The sequence below is a fragment of the Pseudochaenichthys georgianus genome, chromosome 22 (genome assembly GCF_902827115.2).
Source record: "Pseudochaenichthys georgianus chromosome 22, fPseGeo1.2, whole genome shotgun sequence".
Classification (NCBI taxonomy): domain Eukaryota; kingdom Metazoa; phylum Chordata; class Actinopteri; order Perciformes; family Channichthyidae; genus Pseudochaenichthys; species Pseudochaenichthys georgianus.
This window is the reverse complement of record NC_047524.1, coordinates 31,669,335-31,689,531: the sequence shown is the minus strand read 5'-3', so window position 1 is coordinate 31,689,531 and position 20,197 is coordinate 31,669,335. Positions and strand designations below refer to the sequence as shown.

Below are 20,197 nucleotides of genomic sequence, written 5' to 3'. Positions count from 1 at the left end.
AAAGAAACAAAATACATAGGCCGTCCGACCCATGAACTTTAATTAAGATGTGCTTCTGTCAACTTGAAGTCAAGCGCTGTTTTAATTCTGGTATGTAGTAACACTAATATACAATATAACTCTTCAGTGTTAAGTCGCATGGTGTAGATTTTATTTGATGTTCTAAAACATGAAGCTACATCCAGTACCTTCCTGATGTCGTCCTTTATACAGCCTTCCTATCAATGTGTTGAATGGATCAGTCGGACCCAGCAGGGGACTGTCAGCGTTGTCTCTGGAGTGTGCTTGACTTAAAGTGGTTGTTGTTGTTGTTAACATTGCCTCTGTGTCCCTGCAGTTGCCAATGACAACGCCCCGGTGCACGCTCTGAGGCCGGGCTTCCTGTCCACCTTCGCTCTGGCCACAGACCAGGGCAGCAAGCTGGGCCTGTCCAAGAACAAGAGCAATCATCTGCTACTACAAACACCTACCAGGTGTGTGCTCCGCCTGCACACCAGCCGCTAGGGATGGGTACCGAGCCGCGGGGCTGAATTATTAAAGAGCGTGGTACCGTTAAGCTGCGACGTTAGCCGTCTTTTTATCGGTACTGGAGACATGTCAAAAATATGTCATGTGTATTATTGCTACACAAACATTATATTGCAGTTTTAGTGTCGCCAACTCCGTTTCTAACACGCACAAAGACTGCAACATGGTTATTTTTAGTATTTTCGATCTTTCTAATCCAGACGAGAGATCTCTCTCTCTCCCCCGCCTGCGAGGGGGGCGGGCAAGTTTACACACACGCTCTGCTACATGCAGCAACACACACACACGGAGGAGATGGCGTAGAGAACTAAGCGCTCCGAGGTGTGGTTAAACTTTACCCGTCTCGATGTGGACAAAGTTACCAAAAGTGGAATAAGAGTTTAGCATGTCAGGGCGGTAACACGAGCAGTTTGTCTAAACATTTATCAAAAGTGCTCCACATTCAGACGGAGGAATGCACCGGGTTCCACTGTCTTTAGCAGCTCTGTAGCCCCGTCCACGAGGAACCTGTTTACGTCAGGTGTTCTGCATGCTAGCAGCAACACACGGAGTTAACTACATTATACAAACATGGGCTAATGATTAGAGGAAACTGAGTTATTTAGTTTGTTAAAGTTTCAGCTATTCTGTTTACAGTTCTGTCCTCAGATTATTTAATACGATCTGTTAAAACATTGTTGTTTCTTTTGATGTAAAATATTATGTATTTAATTTAAATAAAAAGCAATGTTAGTTTTGTTCACAATTTGTTTAGTTAGTTTATCATATTTGTATAAGGACCGGACCGATAAGCGCTATCGTTAAAAGCAGTAGTGCCGATAAAACCGTAGCGATACCCATCCCTTCCTGCAGCTCACACACCTTGTTTTCATGATGCTTTATCTGTTGACACACACTGCACGTCCTGCACTGACACCCCAAGCCCAACCTGTGTTTCCTCTGTCGATCAGATTGTGCAGTTCAACAGGTTACCGCTGGTCATCAGCTTCATCGCCGCCAGCAACGCCAACACAGGTACAAAGTCTTCAAGTCAAGAATAATCGAGCACAGATATGATCAATGATCAGGGATCTTTTCCAACAGGTTCATCCAACATTCAGATTGTTTAAGCTGCAGCTGAAGAAACCTTCCATTTACAATCACTAGTTCTGACAGTCCATCCGTAAAGAATGGGGTCGCAACATGTTGTAAACAATGATGAACATAGAATACACACCGGGGTCATTTAAGTCAGCCTTTTTAAAGTGATCAGATTAAGAATCAATACTTTTTTTAAATGTTCTGACCAGTGTAGCCATTATTATATTCTGAAAGGAAGCGCATGCCGGATTCGTACTTGCGTCCACCACAGCATGCACTGAGCTGAAGACTTGAAATATAACATGTATGCAAAGTCCTTGTATGCGTCAGCCTGCCTGGCAATAAGCCTCACCAGGAGCAACAGATACATGTGTGCTTAATCTGAAGGAAGCACGTGCCTTGTGTCCTCAGGGTCTCATCATGAGTCTGGAGAAGGAGCTGGCTCCCCTCATAGAGGAGCTGAGGCAGGTGGTGGAGGTCACATAGACAGACCTCCTCTTCATCGTGATGATGATGGAACTCTTCACTGTTGACTTACTTCTGCCTTACCTGTAGACTCTTTCTTCTTCTGATCAGCTTTTAGACACAACCATATTTATATGTCCAATCAATGTGAGCAAAACCCAATAAATGTTTCCTGTCAACAACTTCAGTCGTCTTTGTATCTCTCATCGTGTCATGTCCAAACACACATTATAACCCTGCATGTGTTAGGTAAGGGCAGTTTCTCATTTGACATGCGAGGACCTTCAAACCGCCACACTGGTTTCTCTCGTGTTGTTGTCCACACGCTTCACACTGTGACGTTTAATATGGAAACGTTACATTGGATGGAAATTATTCATAAATTAGAATAAACAGGAAGAGCTAGAAATGTCAACTCTGTTCCTGTTTTATCGTCTTTCATTGCAAAATAAGGAACGTTTATTTCTACATTTATTTAACAGTCAGTGTAAACTTCCGTCTACATTGTCGCTCTTATTTCCTACATACTAATAACATTGCAATCCTAATACATAAATGCCTCTGCATTCAATCACAGCTGGTTGTGTTGGAAGCAATGGAGACGACACTCAGAGCAGGAACCCTGATGGTTTGTTTGGAGCGTTAGCCGGAGACTTCACAAGACGTGCTGTGCCACGGATTGACACGGTAGAATGCCAAAGCAGTTCTGATGATCTCTACCCCAGGCCCGTGTGTTGAGCTAGTTCAGAGAGAAGCATCAGCAGTGTGCATAACAAGATGGAACCATAACACCTGTCAGCTGACGCCACCAGGCAGGAGCAGGGAGGCAGAGCACAGAGCACAGCATCCAAGGGGCAGGACAGACTGATCAGCTGGGTCAAAGGGAAACATTGGTTGTCGTCATAACTTGGTTGATAACGAGCTCTGAAAGCAGAAGTTTAGGGGAAATAATTGCAATCAGACTTCAAGTATTTTTAACAATTTATTTAAAAAATGAGTGTACCTCTGTAAAGTGTATAATTTGGGCGTCATCACTGCCTAGTGGCAAAGAAGAAATCCCCCTTCCCCCCCACTCCCATTGCCCCCCGGGCGCTGCACAATAGCTGCCCATTGCTCCTGGTGCTAGGATGGGTTCAGAGCAGAGGCCACATGTCACTGTGCTCTGCATGTGAGAGGGGTTCATCCCTCCAATTATCTTTTCTAACATGTATTTCCTTTCCTTATTAAATGTCTTTCCTGCGGCATCAACTTTTCTTTTGACGTTAGACATTTTGGTTCCGTTTATACTCTTCATGATTACACGACTGGACTTAAGAAGAAACTGCAACATCTTAAGAGATTTCAGTGAGCCGGTAACAAAATCAAGATTCACTGTGCGACATGTCGTTCATGGAAACCTTATTCGTGTAAAGCGGAATAGAATTGTTTGATTATTGTTTGGCACTTCTGTGTAACAGTGGTCAGCTGGAGCTGTTCCTCACCACTGGGAACCAAAATAGTGGTGCAGTGATGACGTGGGCCAACCCAGCCGTTAGCATCACAAGCGCTCTATCCACAGAAAGCCATGTGGGTTGGGAATACTGCAGGAAGTAAGCTCTGTGACGAACACACATTCATGATACCTACAGGTGTTTGTATTTACTGACATATTTTATGTGTAGGCATCTTACCAAAAACACATTCAATTAAGGAAGTACTGAGAGATGCTCTTATGGATTCATGCTAGCAATATCTTTGGGGTCCCGAGGGTCGTAGAAGCCAACAGCACGCTGGTGACGGAGCCACGTCCAGGCCAGCCTTGATGTGATGCTACACCTTTCACATGCTAATGGACTCTCCTTCACGGTTCCTTCCCTTCGTCTCCTGGCTCTTTGCGGACAGCTGTCACCGACATTTGCTTATCTGTGACTGAAAACAGAATACATTGCATTACATTTAGCTTCTATTCAAAGCACCTTACAATAAGTGCAATCAACAGTGAATATATATCGAGCTATCAATAACACAAAAGATCATCGTTTTTTTGGCCACGTTTTCAAGCGCAGCGACAATGCAAATGATCCCAGCCCTGGAAGCCTAACAGTTGGAAGCCAAGTCAACATTAAAGTGCTGCTGCCACCTCAGAACACTTCTAAGTGTAAATGTAATATAATACAAAGATAAGTGTGTTTAACCAACAGAAGAACAGTGGTTGACTTAAGGAAGTGGGTTCACAAGCTGTGAATGACTGTAATAATAGTCTTCTCCTAAAGTCTGGACCCTCTCAATAGTCCTTTAGCTGGTTTCTCTCCTCTTTGCTAAACTATGATCTGGATTGAAAGGCATCGACCCTTCATACGTTTGAGTTGCACTTCCTGCCAAAGTAACACATTCATTCTGAACAGACTCACCAGTTTCCACCTGATGATCTTGATCCACTCATCTGCCTCCACACCCGTCTTTGCACAGAGATAAAATGTCCTTTCAGGAAACACTAAGCTGTGGACACAAAGAGAAGAGGAGAGCATGACATTGGATCATCTGGTTTTTGATCTCATCCCTTGAGTCAGAGTCATTAGCCTTGGTTCGGTCTAGAGAAGCCTGTTCTTAAGATCGAAGTATAGGTTCCCTACTAAATGGCTTTACTGATTTGTCTTCCTTGTTTTTAACCCTTGAGCCTCAGCGGTCACTCAATGGCCAAAAGTAAATCAGGGCTATAACATGTGCGTTGTAACACAAACCCTGTTATCCCGCAGTTTAGATCGATGACTAAGCAGCAGTGGACTGTGTGTGAAAGGCAAAGGTTGTAACCTCTGCTACCCTTTAGTTACTGTGCACCTCTCCCTCCCTCCCCCATTTCCTTCTCTTATTGAACTACTTCCCCTTTTTTGTAAATACAAATATGTTGCTGCCATGGGGAAGTTGCCTCAGAGAGCCTTGCTGTAGCTCATCTCTTCATAGTGTGGCTGTCATCTGAATATAATGGCCTATCTTTTTCTTATATTTTTATCTCTTTAGTAAAATTGCATTTTTCGTTCACTTTTTTCATTATCTTTTGTACAGTTTTTTATTCCAGTTCTTCAACCCTTAAATCATGTTTTCATTAAAACATGTAGGCTATTTCCTATTTCAGAAGTGGAATTGCAGGAGGGAGGAGCACCCTTATTGACTACACGCTACACTCAACAAGTGCTTTATACTTCACACCATTGCTTCAAATGTACCACCTTAACAACATCTTTCTACTTAGAAGGCACAGGGCAGCACGGTCCTACTCGGTTCCATTCAGATACATTATGATGTGTTCGAGGTCTTTGCTGTAAACATTTGTATAGGTGAAAGGTTACATTATTTTGATCACGATTTGTTCAAACAGCATTCTGTAAAATTGAGTTTTAGGTGAGAAATTGCACAGCACTATAAATCCTCAACACCGGAGCCCCTCAAGGCTGCGTGCTCAGCCCTCTCCTCTACTCCCTGTTCACACACGACAGCTTCAGGTTCCTCGGTGTCCACATCACTGAGGATCTAACACAAACACCATCACCAAAACAGCTCGACAGCGGCTCTTCTTCCTCCGCAGGCTGAGGAGGTTCAACATGGACAAGCCCACAGGATTATCAAAGACCCCCATCACCCCAGCCACAAACGGTTCTGTCTGCTGCTATCTGGCAGGCAGTACCGCAGCATCAGGACTATGTGTGTGTAGACGGTGGAAGCAGGGAGAGGCATATACGTGCCTTGATCCCTGCCGAGTCGACGCACAACTGTTGATTGGTGTCAGTGCCAAAACAACTTTTAGAAGCAATGTGCTCATGGTATAGATGTGGCGCATACTTCTTAGTTCCTACTCTTTTCCCTCACCCTATCCTAAGGGAGTGCATGTATGTAGACACGTTGTGCCTCTCCATCTCTGTTCCTTATACTTCTTACTTTCTTCGCCTTTCCCTCAACCTATCCTAAGGGAGTCCATGTAAATAGACACGTTAGTTTTGCTGCTATAGGCTTAGACTGTCTGGGGACACCATACTTCTTCCTTCTGTCTGTCTGTACCTGTAAGTAAGTAACACTTTATTTATATAGCACCCTTCTCAACACGGATATACAAAGTGCTTTACAGTACAGTACACAGGACACAATTCAAAGTACAACTATAACATGTAGAATAAAAGGCATAAAACAGCAGCAGGTAATACATACGATAAAACACCAATAAAAGACAGCTACTAACTCACCTCCTCCGACGACCCAAAGGCCTGTCGGAAAAGGTGGGTCTTTAACTTCCCCTTTTCTCTGTTGAGGCCGAGGTTTTTATTATCTGGGGGAGTTTGTTCCAAAGCCTTGGGGCCACCGTCTCAAAGGCACGGTCACCCTTAGTCTTTAGCCTGGTTCGGGGCACGCTTAGGAGGCCTTGCTCAGGGGACCTCAGGGCCCGGGTTGTGATGTGCGGGTGGATAAGGTCATTGATGTAGGCTGGGGCTTGGCCATGGACAGCTATATAAGTGAAGACCAGTACTTTGAATTGGGTTCTGAGATGGACAGGGAGCCAGTGCAGGGCAGAAAGGATCTGAGTGATGTGGCATGTTTTTTTGGACCGAGTGAGTAATCTGGCTGCAGCGTTTTGGACCTGTTGTAACCAGTTTATCGATGTTTTATCGATCTTAAGCTTTGACAAAAAATCCATAAAAAAAACGTCATCTGTAGAAGCCGTAATACTGTAAAAAGTACAACCTACGATGGCCTACCTGCCTGTCAGCCTTCCATCGGGGCACAAACTTACCTCGTGCCCTCATTGGTCATGTGCGCGTTCGTGTGTGTTGGAGGAGGGGCTCTGTGAGGAAGTGGCAGATTTTCTCCGGTTGTGTATTTTCAAATTCTAGCGATCTCGAGCCGGTTTCTCAAACTTACCTACCCCACCTTTAATTGTGATTAAATAGTTTTAATTGATTGCTACCCCTACTCACAATAAACTGATTATGTAACGCAACACCATAAGTTATGCATGGTATTGTAGTCCTGATGTATGTTCAAAATCATTCAAACACATCTCAAGGTCCTCATCAGCTGATTGAACTTGACCTAAGAATGGAACTTTTTTGAATGTGCTTAACGGGCTTAATGAAAATCAATCGGAATTCTTGGACAGCATAGTGTTTAGCTTCAGACAACCCTTTGCCTCTACAACAGCCCAGTTTATTCTGAAAAATTTACTCTTCATGACACTTCATTTAAAATGACAAGCAGCTATCATTGGAAGATGTAATCGTAGGGTTAGGGTTAGAGGCTGCCATACAAGGTGCCAACTGCTCAAGAAAGGCTCAGATTCAGGCCACTGGGAGTTTTGAGGTTAAGTATCTTGCCCGAGCACACATTGACATGTTGACTGCAGGGGCTGAATATCACACCAATGACCTTCTGATTGGTAGAAGACCATCTACCTTCCGAGCCACAGTCGACGCAAACACAAACATTTCCACACTCTTTATGTAAAATCAGTAATGCAGCCTCTCAGTGCTGAATAAGGTCCTACCACTACATCACCTACCAGAAACAGTTGACTCGTTCCTGAGAGTAGTCAAACTGTACTGCAGAGCAGGCTCTGAGGTCCATGGTCCGGATGGGCTCCTCACTCTGCAACAGAGATAGACACTGTCTACAAGTCCCAATAGTGATTGTCTAGGACTAAGAGCAGATTAAACTCAATATTAGCCAAATACTGTAATCAAATATTTGAAGTAACATCGCCTTTAGGCTAAAGAGAGATTCACCACTTTGTCTTTGAAGTATTTGAGTTCATATCTGTTGAGTGTGAACCATCTCTGTTTCCAGTTCTGCACAAAAGATTAAAAGTCTGATCAGACACATGACTACTCGTTTATGTTTGAGACACAGTGAGGTGTACCAGCTCCACTGATCTTACCTTCACAAATGCTCCTTGTTTCGTCAGATAGCCTTCCTTTGTGCCTAGCTGAAAAAACATAGTTCATGTTAGATCATTCAGATTTATAGCAAACCTTAAAAATCATATTCACTCAACTGACCAGCTTTTTTAGGTTCTTCATCAGTGAACAGTGAAGTTGTAACATGTTGTTGTTGTTCTTGGCAGTGTTAATGCCTTCAATGTTGAGCTGCAGTGTTCTTGGACCTCAGCATTTGACCTAAAAGAGCTATGCTTCTTGCGGTCTGCAAATGGATACCGTTGTAGGACTGATATTGACAATGACACATTGGCCTGGCTCTCATGACAGGAGCTGAACATACCAAAGACAAACGCCAGAAGAAGAAGAAGAAGAAGAAGAAGAAGAAGAAGAAGAAGAAGAAGAAGAAGAAGAAGAAGAAGAAGAAGAAGAAGAAGAAGAAGAAGAAGAAAGATGTTGGCTTATTGTCCTGGGGTTGGTTAAGCAAGTCAACTCAAGTATGGAAGCCCCATCACATAAAACCAGCTGGTGTCATGGCGGAGGTATTAACCTCCATCTAACGACTGCTGATCAAAAACCTTTGACCACAAGAAACAACTCTTGTAGTTTGTGGGCAAAAGTTAGCAAAACTAGTCGTGTTATGATGATGTCAACAACTTCATTCACTGGTGAAAGCTTATGCCCCCGCCAATATGTCACCAAGTGCCTGTTGCGAAGGAGTATTGATCTTACTTATCCTAGGAGGAAAGATATATGCTTTATAGGGGTGTAACAGTATCCATATTCGTCCCGAACAGTCACGGTTCGGACGTCACGGTTCGGCACATGCAGTCACACGACGAACACGCCTTTTTTTCCGAGTGGGAAAAAAGTCTGTCATTCAGGGCAGTATCCATTACACTATTTATAATCCAGGGGCGGCATTGCGCCTAAAAGCTGTTTGCCAGCCGCCCTTAGACAACAAATGAAGAACAAGAAGAAAACACAACAAAACGAACAAAATACAAGAAGAAGAAAAGTTAGTATGGTGATTTCAGATAACACACGAGCTAGAACCCACCTGCTTCTTTTAAATCAGCTGTGTGGGAACATTTCGGGTTCCCTGTGGACTACAATAACGATGAGGTGCGAGTGGTGGATCGGACGAGCGGCGTTGGTGCGGTATGCTAATGGTAACACACGCCAAACATGCTAAATCATATCAGAAGGCATCACCCAGATTTGCCAATCACCGGAGCCGAGAGACCAAAAGAAATAACGGAAGCTATTGGCATATATATTCCAATTGCTATGCGCCCTTGAAACACTTTCTTATTATGTATGATGTAATATGTTAGTTGGTCATCTAATGAACAGTCGCGTGTCAGAGAGAACAGTCACAATTTTTACAGGCTCCCACTGCCAGTTAGCATCTGGCATCTGTTAGCATCTAGCTCTCCTGCTCACAAACATTTAGCCATCCCTGCTTATACAAGTAGTAGTTTTAGTTGTCTGCGGAGGCCAACTCCCACCTGTCGAGTACGGCTGTACAGAGGTGTTTTTCCTCCGGAGACGTCGCGAAGAGACGGAGCGGCTCCACCTGTTGCTGCCTGCGATCTGTGATCTACGGAGGCCTGCTCGTCGCGAAGACACGGAGCGGCTCCACCTGTTTGCTGCCTGCGATCTACGGAGGCCTGCTCCCGCCTGTGGAGTGCGGCTGCACTGGAGAGGTTTTTGCCTCGGGGTCGTCGCGGAGAGACGGAGCGGCTCTACCTGTTGCTGCCTGCGATCTGCGATCTACGGAGGCCTGCTCGTCGGGAAGAGACGGAGCGGCTCCACCTGTTTGCTGCCTGCGATCTACGGAGGCCTGCTCCCACCTGTAGAGTACGGCTGCACTGGAGAGGTTTTTACCCCGGAGTCGTCGCGGAGAAACGGAGTGGATCCACGCTTCGGGCTTGGCCTGCTTCCACCGGGCGTGTGCTGCTGTGCGGAGGAGGATTTTGCCACGGCTGGGGCCTGCTTTCCACCTGTCCTGGTTCTGCTGTTGCAGAGGCCTGCTTTCACTCCGGGGATACCAGGCTGCTGCTTTCGTCTGTCCTTTGCTGCTGTGCTGATTTTGCTCCGGGAACATCGCGGATTCTGTGTGCTGGTCTGGGAAAATGGCCCATATCGGGATTCTGCTGTGCCTGTTAACTGTTTTGGACTATGAGAAGATCTCTAGTCATTCTGAGAAGACTACTGGATTCAGGTCTGTTCTGCCACCTGCAGTGGGCATCCCCTGCAAAGGTTCGGATGTGTTACACAAACAATTACCGGTTGCCTTGTCACAGACAATCTGCTCGACAAAATATGTTTGTCTTTTTTGTTTTCCTGCGATGATGGTTCTTCAGGACTGCTTCTTAAGCTCTAATCACACTCTCGCATACTTTTCCGGTGATTCTAAAGTAGATGACAATGTATGTATGTGTAAGAGGAAAAGATACCTGGTTTTGTTGTTGTTATTACTATCAGGAAATATACAACCTAACCCTGGTCCGCCCAGTAGTAATAGTCAGATCGCTACTCCTGCTGATTTTAAAGCTAGATCTGGGTTGGGTTTCATCCACTTGAATGTGCGCAGTCTGTTAGGTAAACTAGATTTTGTCCATATTTGGGCGAGCTCGACTGACGCTGACGTCATTGTCTTATCAGAAACATGGCTAAATAAATCTATTTTGGCCTCTGACATTGCCTTAAATGGTTATAATGTGTATCGAACCGACCAGCCTAATAAAGGTGGTGGCGTTGCCATTTATGTTAAGAATAAGTTTAGTGTATCCACATTAGTTTCCAAATCTATCAGTAAGCAATTTGAATTTTTAGCCTTAAATATAGAAGTGGCAAAGGGTCAACAGGTCATGGTCATGGGCTGTTACAGACCCCCCTCAGCTGTCAAAGACTCCTTGTCTTCGCTAGCAAATATTTTATCGCAACTAGACTACAAGGAAATAGTGCTACTTGGAGATTTTAACTGGGACTGGTTAACTGCAGTGTCAGAGGATTTTAAAAACCTTTATCTCTTTAAATGTTACTCAGATTGTTGACAGTCCTACTCGCCCTAATATTAAGTCCCCAAATAAATCCTCCCTAATTTATCTCATTCTAACTAATATTCCCTATAAATACTCAGCTGTGGGAGTATTTGCGAATGATCTGAGTGATCACTGTGTTGTAGCCACAATTAGGGACACAAAAGTCCAAAAGTTTAAACCACGTATTATCATCAAGAGAGACATAAAACATTTTGTGGAGCAAGGTTTTGTACATGATCTGTTTGGGTTTGATTGGGGAAAAATCGATTTGTGTGCTGATGTTGAGACCGCATGGTCTTATTTTTATCTTGGTTTTATGGAAAGTATAGATAGACATGCACTCCTGCGTACATTTAGAGTGATGGGACGAGACAATCCTTGGTTTTCTGCTGAACTGTCTAGTCTCCTGCATGAGAGAAACAAGGCCTGGGCAAAGGCTAGGAAATCAGGCTCAGAGGTAGAATGGCTGCGTTTTAGGCAGCTAAGAAATAGATTCACTTCACATGTCAAAAGTGCTAAATCTAAGTATTATTTGTCAGTAACCACAAAGAACCTGAACAACCCTAGAAAATTCTGGAAAGCCATAAAATGTATATCCACCGATGATATCCGTAATGAGCTACCTCCGTGCCTTACCACAGCATCTGGCACTATATCGGACAGGGCCATTATGTTAAATTGTTTTAATGAGCATTTTGTGTCCTGCGGTTCTATGTTTCATTCTGTTTCTAACTCTGCTTCTGTGAACACCACAGTCGGTGACACAGAACAATGTGGTCTGGAAAACCCTTTCAGTGTTACTCCTTTTACTGTTGATGTTGTTCGTGAAGTCTTAACCAAGCTAGATCCTAAAAAGCCGGCTGGTCCGGACAACGTAGAACCTTTCTTTTTAAAGATAGCTGCAGATTGTATTGCTCCTCCTCTCACTACTCTTTTTAACCTCTCTCTCAGCACAAACAAAATCCCAAAAGTATGGAAGTCAGCTTATGTCCTGCCACTACTAAAAGGAGGGGAGGCCACCTTATTAAACAATTATAGACCCATCTCTAAATTGTCAATTCTGGCTAAGGTTCTTGAACGCTTAGTGAGTGAACAGGTAAAGGAGTTTTTATGTACAAATGACATCCTGTCTAAACATCAGTCAGGATTCAGAAAGCAACACAGCACCATCACTGCCACAATGAAAGTGGTGAATGACATTACTAGTATTTTAGATAATAAGCAGAGTTGTGCAGCTCTATTTGTTGACCTATTCAAAGCTTTTGATACCGTCGATCATCGCATTTTGAAGCAGAGGCTACTCAGTATTGGCATATCCAGCCATGCAGTGGGTGGTTTGTGAACTACCTCTCTGAAAGGTCGCAATGTGTTCACTTTGATGGACTGTCTTCTGAGTGGTTAAACATCACTAATGGTGTACCACAAGGTTCAGTTTTAGGTCCGCTATTATTCTCTATCTATATTAATAGTTTAGGTGAAAATGTCGAAGGAGCAACCTTACATTTTTATGCGGACGATACCGTTATGTACTGTGCAGGTCCCTCGATTAACGAGGCTGTTGTTACAGGCTGTTTTTAACATTATTCAAGCTCAGCTCTCTGAGCTTAAGCTTCTTTTAAATGTGGATAAAACCAAGGTAATGCTCTTTTCTAAAGCTAAAGCTAAAAATACACCGGAGACTGCTTTGGATATTGTAACTACGCAAGGAATACAACTTGAAGTGGTTACCTGTTACAAATACTTGGGTATCTGGCTTGATGATTGTCTCACTTTTAAACTTCATGTAAATAACCTGCTTAAAAAGCTGAGGGTTAGGCTAGGTTTCTTCTACAGAAATAAGTCCTGTTTCTCGCTTGAGGCCAGGAAAAGGCTAGTCACTGTGACCTTTTTACCTGTGCTGGACTATGGGGATTTGTTATATATGAATGCACCTGCCAATTACCTGAGCAAGTTAGATGCTGCGTATCACAGTGCTCTGAGATTTTTGACAAATTGTAAAGCACTTACGCATCACTGTACCCTGTATACCAAGGCGGTTTTGCCATCACTTACTGTACGGAGGCTCAGTCACTGGTACTTTTTCATTTACAAAGCCATGTTGGATAAACTACCATCTTATATCTGCTCCCTGATCTCTCTGCGAATTGAAAGTACTTGCTTGAGATCGCATGCTGTGGTTTTATTAAATGTGCCAAGTGCTAGGACTGTCTTAGGGAAGAAAGCTTTTAGAAAGCTTTTAGATGCAGCTCCACTAACATGGAACAGTCTGCAAAAAGAATGGAAAATTACCAAGCTAGTACCACTACATGTTTTTAAAGCTCGGTTGGATGCTACAAAATCAGATGTTGTTGGTACCTGTACATGTGGTTAAATATGTAAATTGTAATCCCTGTACATTTTGCTGTATGATGTCCTTTTGTTGTTCTGTTGTTTATATGTCTAAATGAGCACTGAGCGAAAAAATGCTCCGCACAAACGAGCTTTGCTAGCAAGCTGAAATTCCACAGATTCCATACATATAAGTATCATCACTGAGCGATCAGAACTCGCGACAGGGGAAGCAAAACCAGACAACACACGACGTAGCTTTAGGTAGCAAAAAACCTGGGACCTTATTTCGGAAAAAGTATGTATTGAAGTCAATCGCGAGAGAAAGATTATCTTTCGATCCCTTTTGAATTGTGCCACGAATTACACATATGATGTTTGTCAATTTAAAAGATTTTTGTGAAACCGCTCAATGAACTACATCTCCCGTATCACACCACACACTTAGACGGCCCTCACGTTTCACATTTCACTTCTTTCTTTCAGAATGAGGCGAAAAGTATTAAAAGAGGTGAAAATCACTCCAAGTCTGGGCATGTTGAGAGCTGTACATACACACAAGGGGAGTTAGTCGGTTGCGTAAGAGCCAGCATGCGGGACCGGGATTCTGGGATTTGTAGTCTTTCTAGTTGCGTATTTTTCATAGTCTTATATTTCAACAGTTTCATGACAAACTGTGACTTTTTTGACATGGAAATAATTTTTTTAAGATTGACAAACATCGTGTAATTTGTGGCACAATTTAAACGGGATCGAAAGATACGTTTTCTCTCTCCATTGACTTCAATGCATACTTTTTCCGAAATAAGGTCCCATGGGTTGGAAGTAGATGGGCGGGACTTCGCCTCTCTATGTGGAACTTCCCCTCGATTCCATTGGCTCTAACGGTTAGAAAGAGATGTCAATCATCAAAATCGAGCAAGGGGGGCCAGAGATAGGTCAAATCCACCCAAATGACCCCAGAAGTGTTTTTGTTGTGCTAAATCTCACTAAAAAGGTCAATTTCACTGGTTTTGCATCAATCTTGATACAGGGTACTTATTATATGTTATAGTTTGGATTCCTAAAGCTTTTTGTCTACTATCCCATCATTCAATCAAGGGTGGTTTTCACTATAAGTAATGGGTTTATTTTTGGACGGAAACTATAATTTACATGTTTTTACTATGTTCAATCTAAATTTACTTTAAAATAAAAACATCTATATTGATTCTGACTTTTCTACATCCATCTCACAGGTTCATCATTGCTTTGAGAAAAAAGATTATTAGTTTAACCCTTTTAGAAGGGAAGATATAGTCATTTGTTCTGGGAATGTCATTTTCGAGCCTGAGACCTGAAAAACAGGCTCAAGGCTTAACAGGTTGAGTCCAGAAATAGGTCCAGCGGGTCAAATGTACGTCATAACCTGGAGCAGGTAACTTTGGTCACATCACAGAGATATTTGATATATTCTGGAATCAACTGCTGTCATACCGATGGTGCGGTGGGCACCAGGTCGTTTTCTGTGCGGCCCGTCTGTATGGCTGTGTGAACTCGCACTGACTCGTAGATGGATGGCTCCTCCACGCGCCACGGATACGGACTCTTCAGCACCATCAGGGTTCCTGGTTCAGAGGCAGAGAGTTACAGCAACCCAACACAAAGGTGTGGCTAATTGAGAATGAGACCAATTGTGTGTTTCCTACAAAGGAAAATATCCTATGATGCGGAGCAAAGATAGACTGACCCCCTGGCAACCACAGGCAAGACATTAGAAATTAAAATTCATCCTGCTGTCTTTGCCTGAGCTCAGTCTCAGATCAGCCTTGGATTAGTCTGAGATTAGACTGGGATAAATCTGAATCCAGCCTTAGCAAGCCTAAAAACAGTCTGAGATCAGCCTGAGATGAGCTTGAGATAAGCCTTATATCAGTCTGAGATCAGCCTTAGATCAGTCTGAGATCAACCTATAATTTTAGTTTTTCCACTATTTAGCTGTATAACTCAAAATTTAAAATGTTACCACCCTTCCCACCTTTTTAATACAAACATGTAATGTAAAAAGCAGAGCAATAGGCACATTCACACTGCGGTACTTTTCCCACAAAGGTTCATGCGAACTTAGTTCATGGAACTCTTTAGTTCGCATGAACTAAGTACAGACGCGTTCACACCAGAAAAAGTCCCTGGGGGAGGATTAGGCAAATGAAGCCGCTGACGTCACTTCTTCTTCTTCTGCTTTGGGTTTACTGGCAGGCCGCAAACCACTTCACGGCGTATACTGCCGCCCAAAGTCCCCGGCCGGAAGTCCCCGGAGTTGGGGAAGGCTTCAGTAGAAGCTGCTGGGAGTCCCAGCAGCTTCTACTGAAGCCTTCCGAGTAAATCGCCAGAACGCCGATACCTCCTCATCTCCACCGCTCCCATGTTTTCTTTTGTGTTGCCATAAGTTAGTCTCTCTGCGTTTCTGCGCTGGGCTAATGCTAATAATGCTAATGCGAGGATAATAAAATGGCGGCTTCACAAAACTTGTTGGGAGTTTTACGGGGCGTGGTTTGCAATCCGCCCAGCCAATCAGGAATATAGCTCTTTTCTCAAAAAAGAGCCGCTCGAAAGTCCCTGCTCTCTAGCAGGGACTTTCGAGCGGGTAAAAAGGTTCGCATGAACTACTTTTAGTACCGGCTCTTTTTGGTGTGAACGCGATCATGAACTAAGTTCGCATGAACCTTTGTGGGAAAAGTACCGCAGTGTGAACGCGCCTAATGTGTCGTTTCACTGTATTAGCCGGTAACTTGCAGTTTGTCATAACGTACCTGCGTCACTGCCCAGCAGAGGCTGATTAGCGAAGTGAATGACAAAATGTTGAAGGGTTGGGTACTCGTTGAAGCCAAACGAGTAGCCGTTATCTTTGCGTCTCACGTGGAAATGTTTGACGGAATCCTTTGCCCTGTGTGTCAGATGACAAACAAACAATATTTAGTGATGCACTTTTAAAGTTGTTAACATACAAAATAAAGATCACGTAGTTAAGCCATCTTAGTATTCTATACGTTTATTTTCATGGTAATAACTTGTGACGTGCAACAGCAAGTACATGTGATGAAGTAGCTGAAAGACAACGGCCATATTAACACACATTTATTTTGTAGGTCTGTGGATAATATGATATCCCCCTAGGCAAGACCAGGGATTCAGAACAGATCAGAATAAGTGGTTTTTAAGATAAGATATACTTTATTGATCCCAAATTGGGACATTTTCGTTGCAGCAGAATGTAAAACAAAGTATTGCACATAATTAGAAATAAAAAAAGTAGAAAATAAACAATTGTACAATATAAAAATCCATGATGGATAACAGTTTGTTTGTGTCCTCCTCTCCACCACAGCATCAAAAGTGTCTATTTTAACGCAGATGACAGAGCCAGCTTTCTTAATGACTTTATTCAGTCCACTGGCGTCACCAGCTCTGATGGTGCCCCCCCCCCCAACAGACCACAAAAAGAAGAGGTGTTAGAGGCGGACTGACCTGACAGACAGGGCGAGGCAGCCTTCCCCTTCATTACTGTTCCTCAGGAGATAACTCCCATCAGTCCCATTGGACAGGAGCAGAGCCTCTGCTGCATGGCGGGACAGGTCATGGTGGTACCACCTTCAACACAATGAAGCAAAAATCAATTAGCACTCAATACTGTGGTTAATTTGGATTTATTAAATTGTCTTGAAATCATTTAAGTTGCCACATTCTTGCAGTAGAAAACACAATGGCGCTGTTTGTGACCCAAACAGTGAATCTACAGGCCTCTTGGCTCAAAGGCAATCAATACAATTTTAATTATAAAGCCCATTTACACAAATAAAAAATTAGCCTCATGGGGCTTTACAGACAGTACTGCGGAAATGTAATATTGCATCAAGAATGTAAACGAAATGCACATCCTAATTGGTCATTATAATTGATTGAGGTTATAAAGACCTGTTGGGGGTGTACCAATTGAGAAAATAGGGCTAACATCGGCCGGTGCCCATGCATTGGTATATTCCTACCTGTAATATATTCTTAATATTCTTTTTCATAGAGAATATGATGTCCAATCGACCACCCAGCATCAACACCTTGAAGGATTTTAACTTGGTAAATGGCTTCTGGATCTCGTTTTTCAATGTGTACACAACATCAGATGTGAACAAAGCCATTAGCAAATACAGCTTTATTTTGTATTTAGAATACTTTTGGATCTGTAGGATTGGGATTATCTCATGCGAGGGACATTTATTCCGATGACTATTAGCAAATCCATATGACAGATTTTATGGGTTGATGGAACTAAAGAGTGGTTTAAATAAAAAGTATGGACTTATTTTCCTGAGAGTGACCAACGACCACTAGCCATCCTGAAACATAGCAAACAACCATACAATACAATATACTCAGTACATCTGCCCCTGGGTCTCAGGATCACAGGTCGCATCATCTCATTCAATACAGAGTTTTATTGAAGGAGAGAAAGGTTGCCCATACTTAAGAGCTTTCTAAAGGGTGTAGGCTACTAGCAGGAAGGAGTGTAAAAGCATGCAAAGGAAACAAATAAAGGGAAGTGAAACTTCATTATTTGCATTAAAAGTTGCTGAGTGTAAAAAACAGGAAACCAATCCTAAAGCAATTTAACGGTCCACTCATCCCCAGAAATCTCTGGTTTAATCTATTTAATAGCTCATCATTTCATGTTGCTTCCTCAGAGTGGTGTTAAGTACATTTACTCAGTGTAATAAATATGTATAACAAATATTACAAATTTGACTTGTACTTTAACTCATTACTAACTTAAAGGTGGGGTAGGTAAGTTTGAGAAACCGGCTCGAGATCGCTAGAATTTGAAAATACACAACCGGAGAAAATCTGCCACTTCCTTCCAGAGCCCCTCCTCCAACACACACGAACGAGCAACATGACCAATGAGGGCACGAGATAAGTTTGTGCCCCGATGGAAGGCTGACAGGCAGGTAGGCCATCCAATCCGTTTAGCCGGCCCGGCTAAACGGATGTACTTTTTACAGTATTACGGCTTCTACAGATGACATTTTTGTATGGATTTTTGTCAAAGCACTTCAGATATTCATTGCTATCGGGATGTTAAGAGCATTCCATGGAATATAACAAAAAGTGTATCTCGAGCCGGTTTCTGAAACTTACCTACCCCACCTTTAATAATTTATATATAGCAACAACTTGTACTCCACTAAATGTATCTGATAGCTAAGTAAACTGTAACTGTAGTTACCTTACAGATTTAGATTGCTAATACAAAATATAAATCAACTTATAAATAAACATTGACATTATTATAGGCAGCATTATAGCAGCAGTATATCAAGTAATTACAATAAACTCCACCTTTACAAACTGCAATAGGCACTTTAATGCATCAATACTCATATTCTAGTAAATCTATATTTATAATTCCAAAATGGGCCATTCCAACAAGTAACAGGTGATTTTACTAAAGTTTAGTAAAATGTTGAATGCTTGACTTTTACTTGTAAAAGTAATTATTCCACCAATAGACTTTAATGCTGCCTGTGACAGAACACAATTGAACTCAAAATATATATTATTATTAGATAATATATGATATTGTTTTCTCTTATAAATGATATTTGTAGGTTAGGCCAGGGGTTCCCAAACGTTGCCATGCCAAGGACCCCCATATAGCATTATCCTCTGGCGGGGACCCCCCTGTTGGCATTTTTTTTATTACATTATGATGGAAATATGACAAATGAATCATACAGCTTAATACATTTAATATATATTTGTATTAATAATTAATAGTCAGTTATTCTTCTAAAAAAAATGTGTATTTATCTTTTGTTTGTCATTCATTACATTCATTGTGTCTTATGTTATTAACATTCTTAACACAATATTAAACAGTAATATCAACATTAAAATATTTTTAAAGCATTTTTAAAGTGATTTCTGTCTTTATAATATAATATAATTTTGAACAGTTGTCTACATATATTTTTAGCATTTTTGAAAGCTATTTATGCCTTTTTATTTATATATGATATTCAACAGTAATATTAACACCCACACAACGAGACCAGTGAAGTCCATTTGAGATGATGTGGGCTACTCATCTAAAACTTGGAAAATATCTCTTCATGTTATTTCCTCAACAAAGTTGTCTTCTGAAATAAATCTGACGCAATTCTGCGACATTTGCAACATCCGTGAATGCCATTTAAACCTAACCGTTAGGCTACCTTAGAAGTCCATAAAAAAGCAAACAGTAAGCAATCTCAAGAGGCTAATAATTAAGCTAATTATGCAAATCCTAATCAGTAAAGTAGTCGCGAGCGCTGAAAACAATGGAGAAGTGGCGGTAATGTATGACTAATTATCAATTATATAATGCCGATTCAACTAACTAAGACAGGCAACTGTTTTTGAATATTGTTAACATATTATCGAAACATTCTTTCTGTTTGTGAAGGGCTAAGACTAGTTTAAACGGAGCACTGTACAGTATTTCAATCGGCACTCGAGACCCGTTTCCTTCTAGAAGCGTCTCGTTCATCTACCGTCGGTAAAGTAACCTTTTACAGAGAATTACATTAAAGTCAAAAAGCAGGTTTACCCTAAAGTCTCTAACTCGTCGGTAGAGGAGTCGTCGCTGTATACACTCATCTCTCTCTGAGGTCTCAGTCAGTGTGTGTGTGTGTGTGTGTGTGTGTGTGTGCGCGCGCGCGCGTGTGTGTGTGTGTGTGTGTGTGTCGGTCACGAACGAGCCGGTTCTTATGAACGGCTCTTTGGTACGAACGAGGGGAACCGAGTCGTACATGGTGAGAGCCGTTCTTTTAGCGT

At 42.3% G+C, this 20,197-nt stretch overlaps 1 protein-coding gene across 1 annotated transcript; it reads right to left on the bottom strand.

Moving 5' to 3' along the window:
• Positions 1-3,685: 3,685 nt before the first annotated feature.
• On the bottom strand, positions 3,686-20,062 carry LOC117468150 (dual adapter for phosphotyrosine and 3-phosphotyrosine and 3-phosphoinositide-like). Its single transcript, XM_034112151.1, has 9 exons — positions 19,971-20,062; positions 16,856-16,978; positions 16,141-16,274; positions 14,825-14,955; positions 7,973-8,020; positions 7,821-7,883; positions 7,598-7,683; positions 4,464-4,551; positions 3,686-3,981 (listed from the first exon to the last, which is right to left on the bottom strand). Exons 1-9 carry the CDS (start codon positions 20,018-20,020, stop codon positions 3,958-3,960), a joined length of 747 nt encoding a protein of 248 aa, XP_033968042.1. The 5' UTR covers positions 20,021-20,062; the 3' UTR covers positions 3,686-3,957.
• Positions 20,063-20,197: the final 135 nt, after the last annotated feature.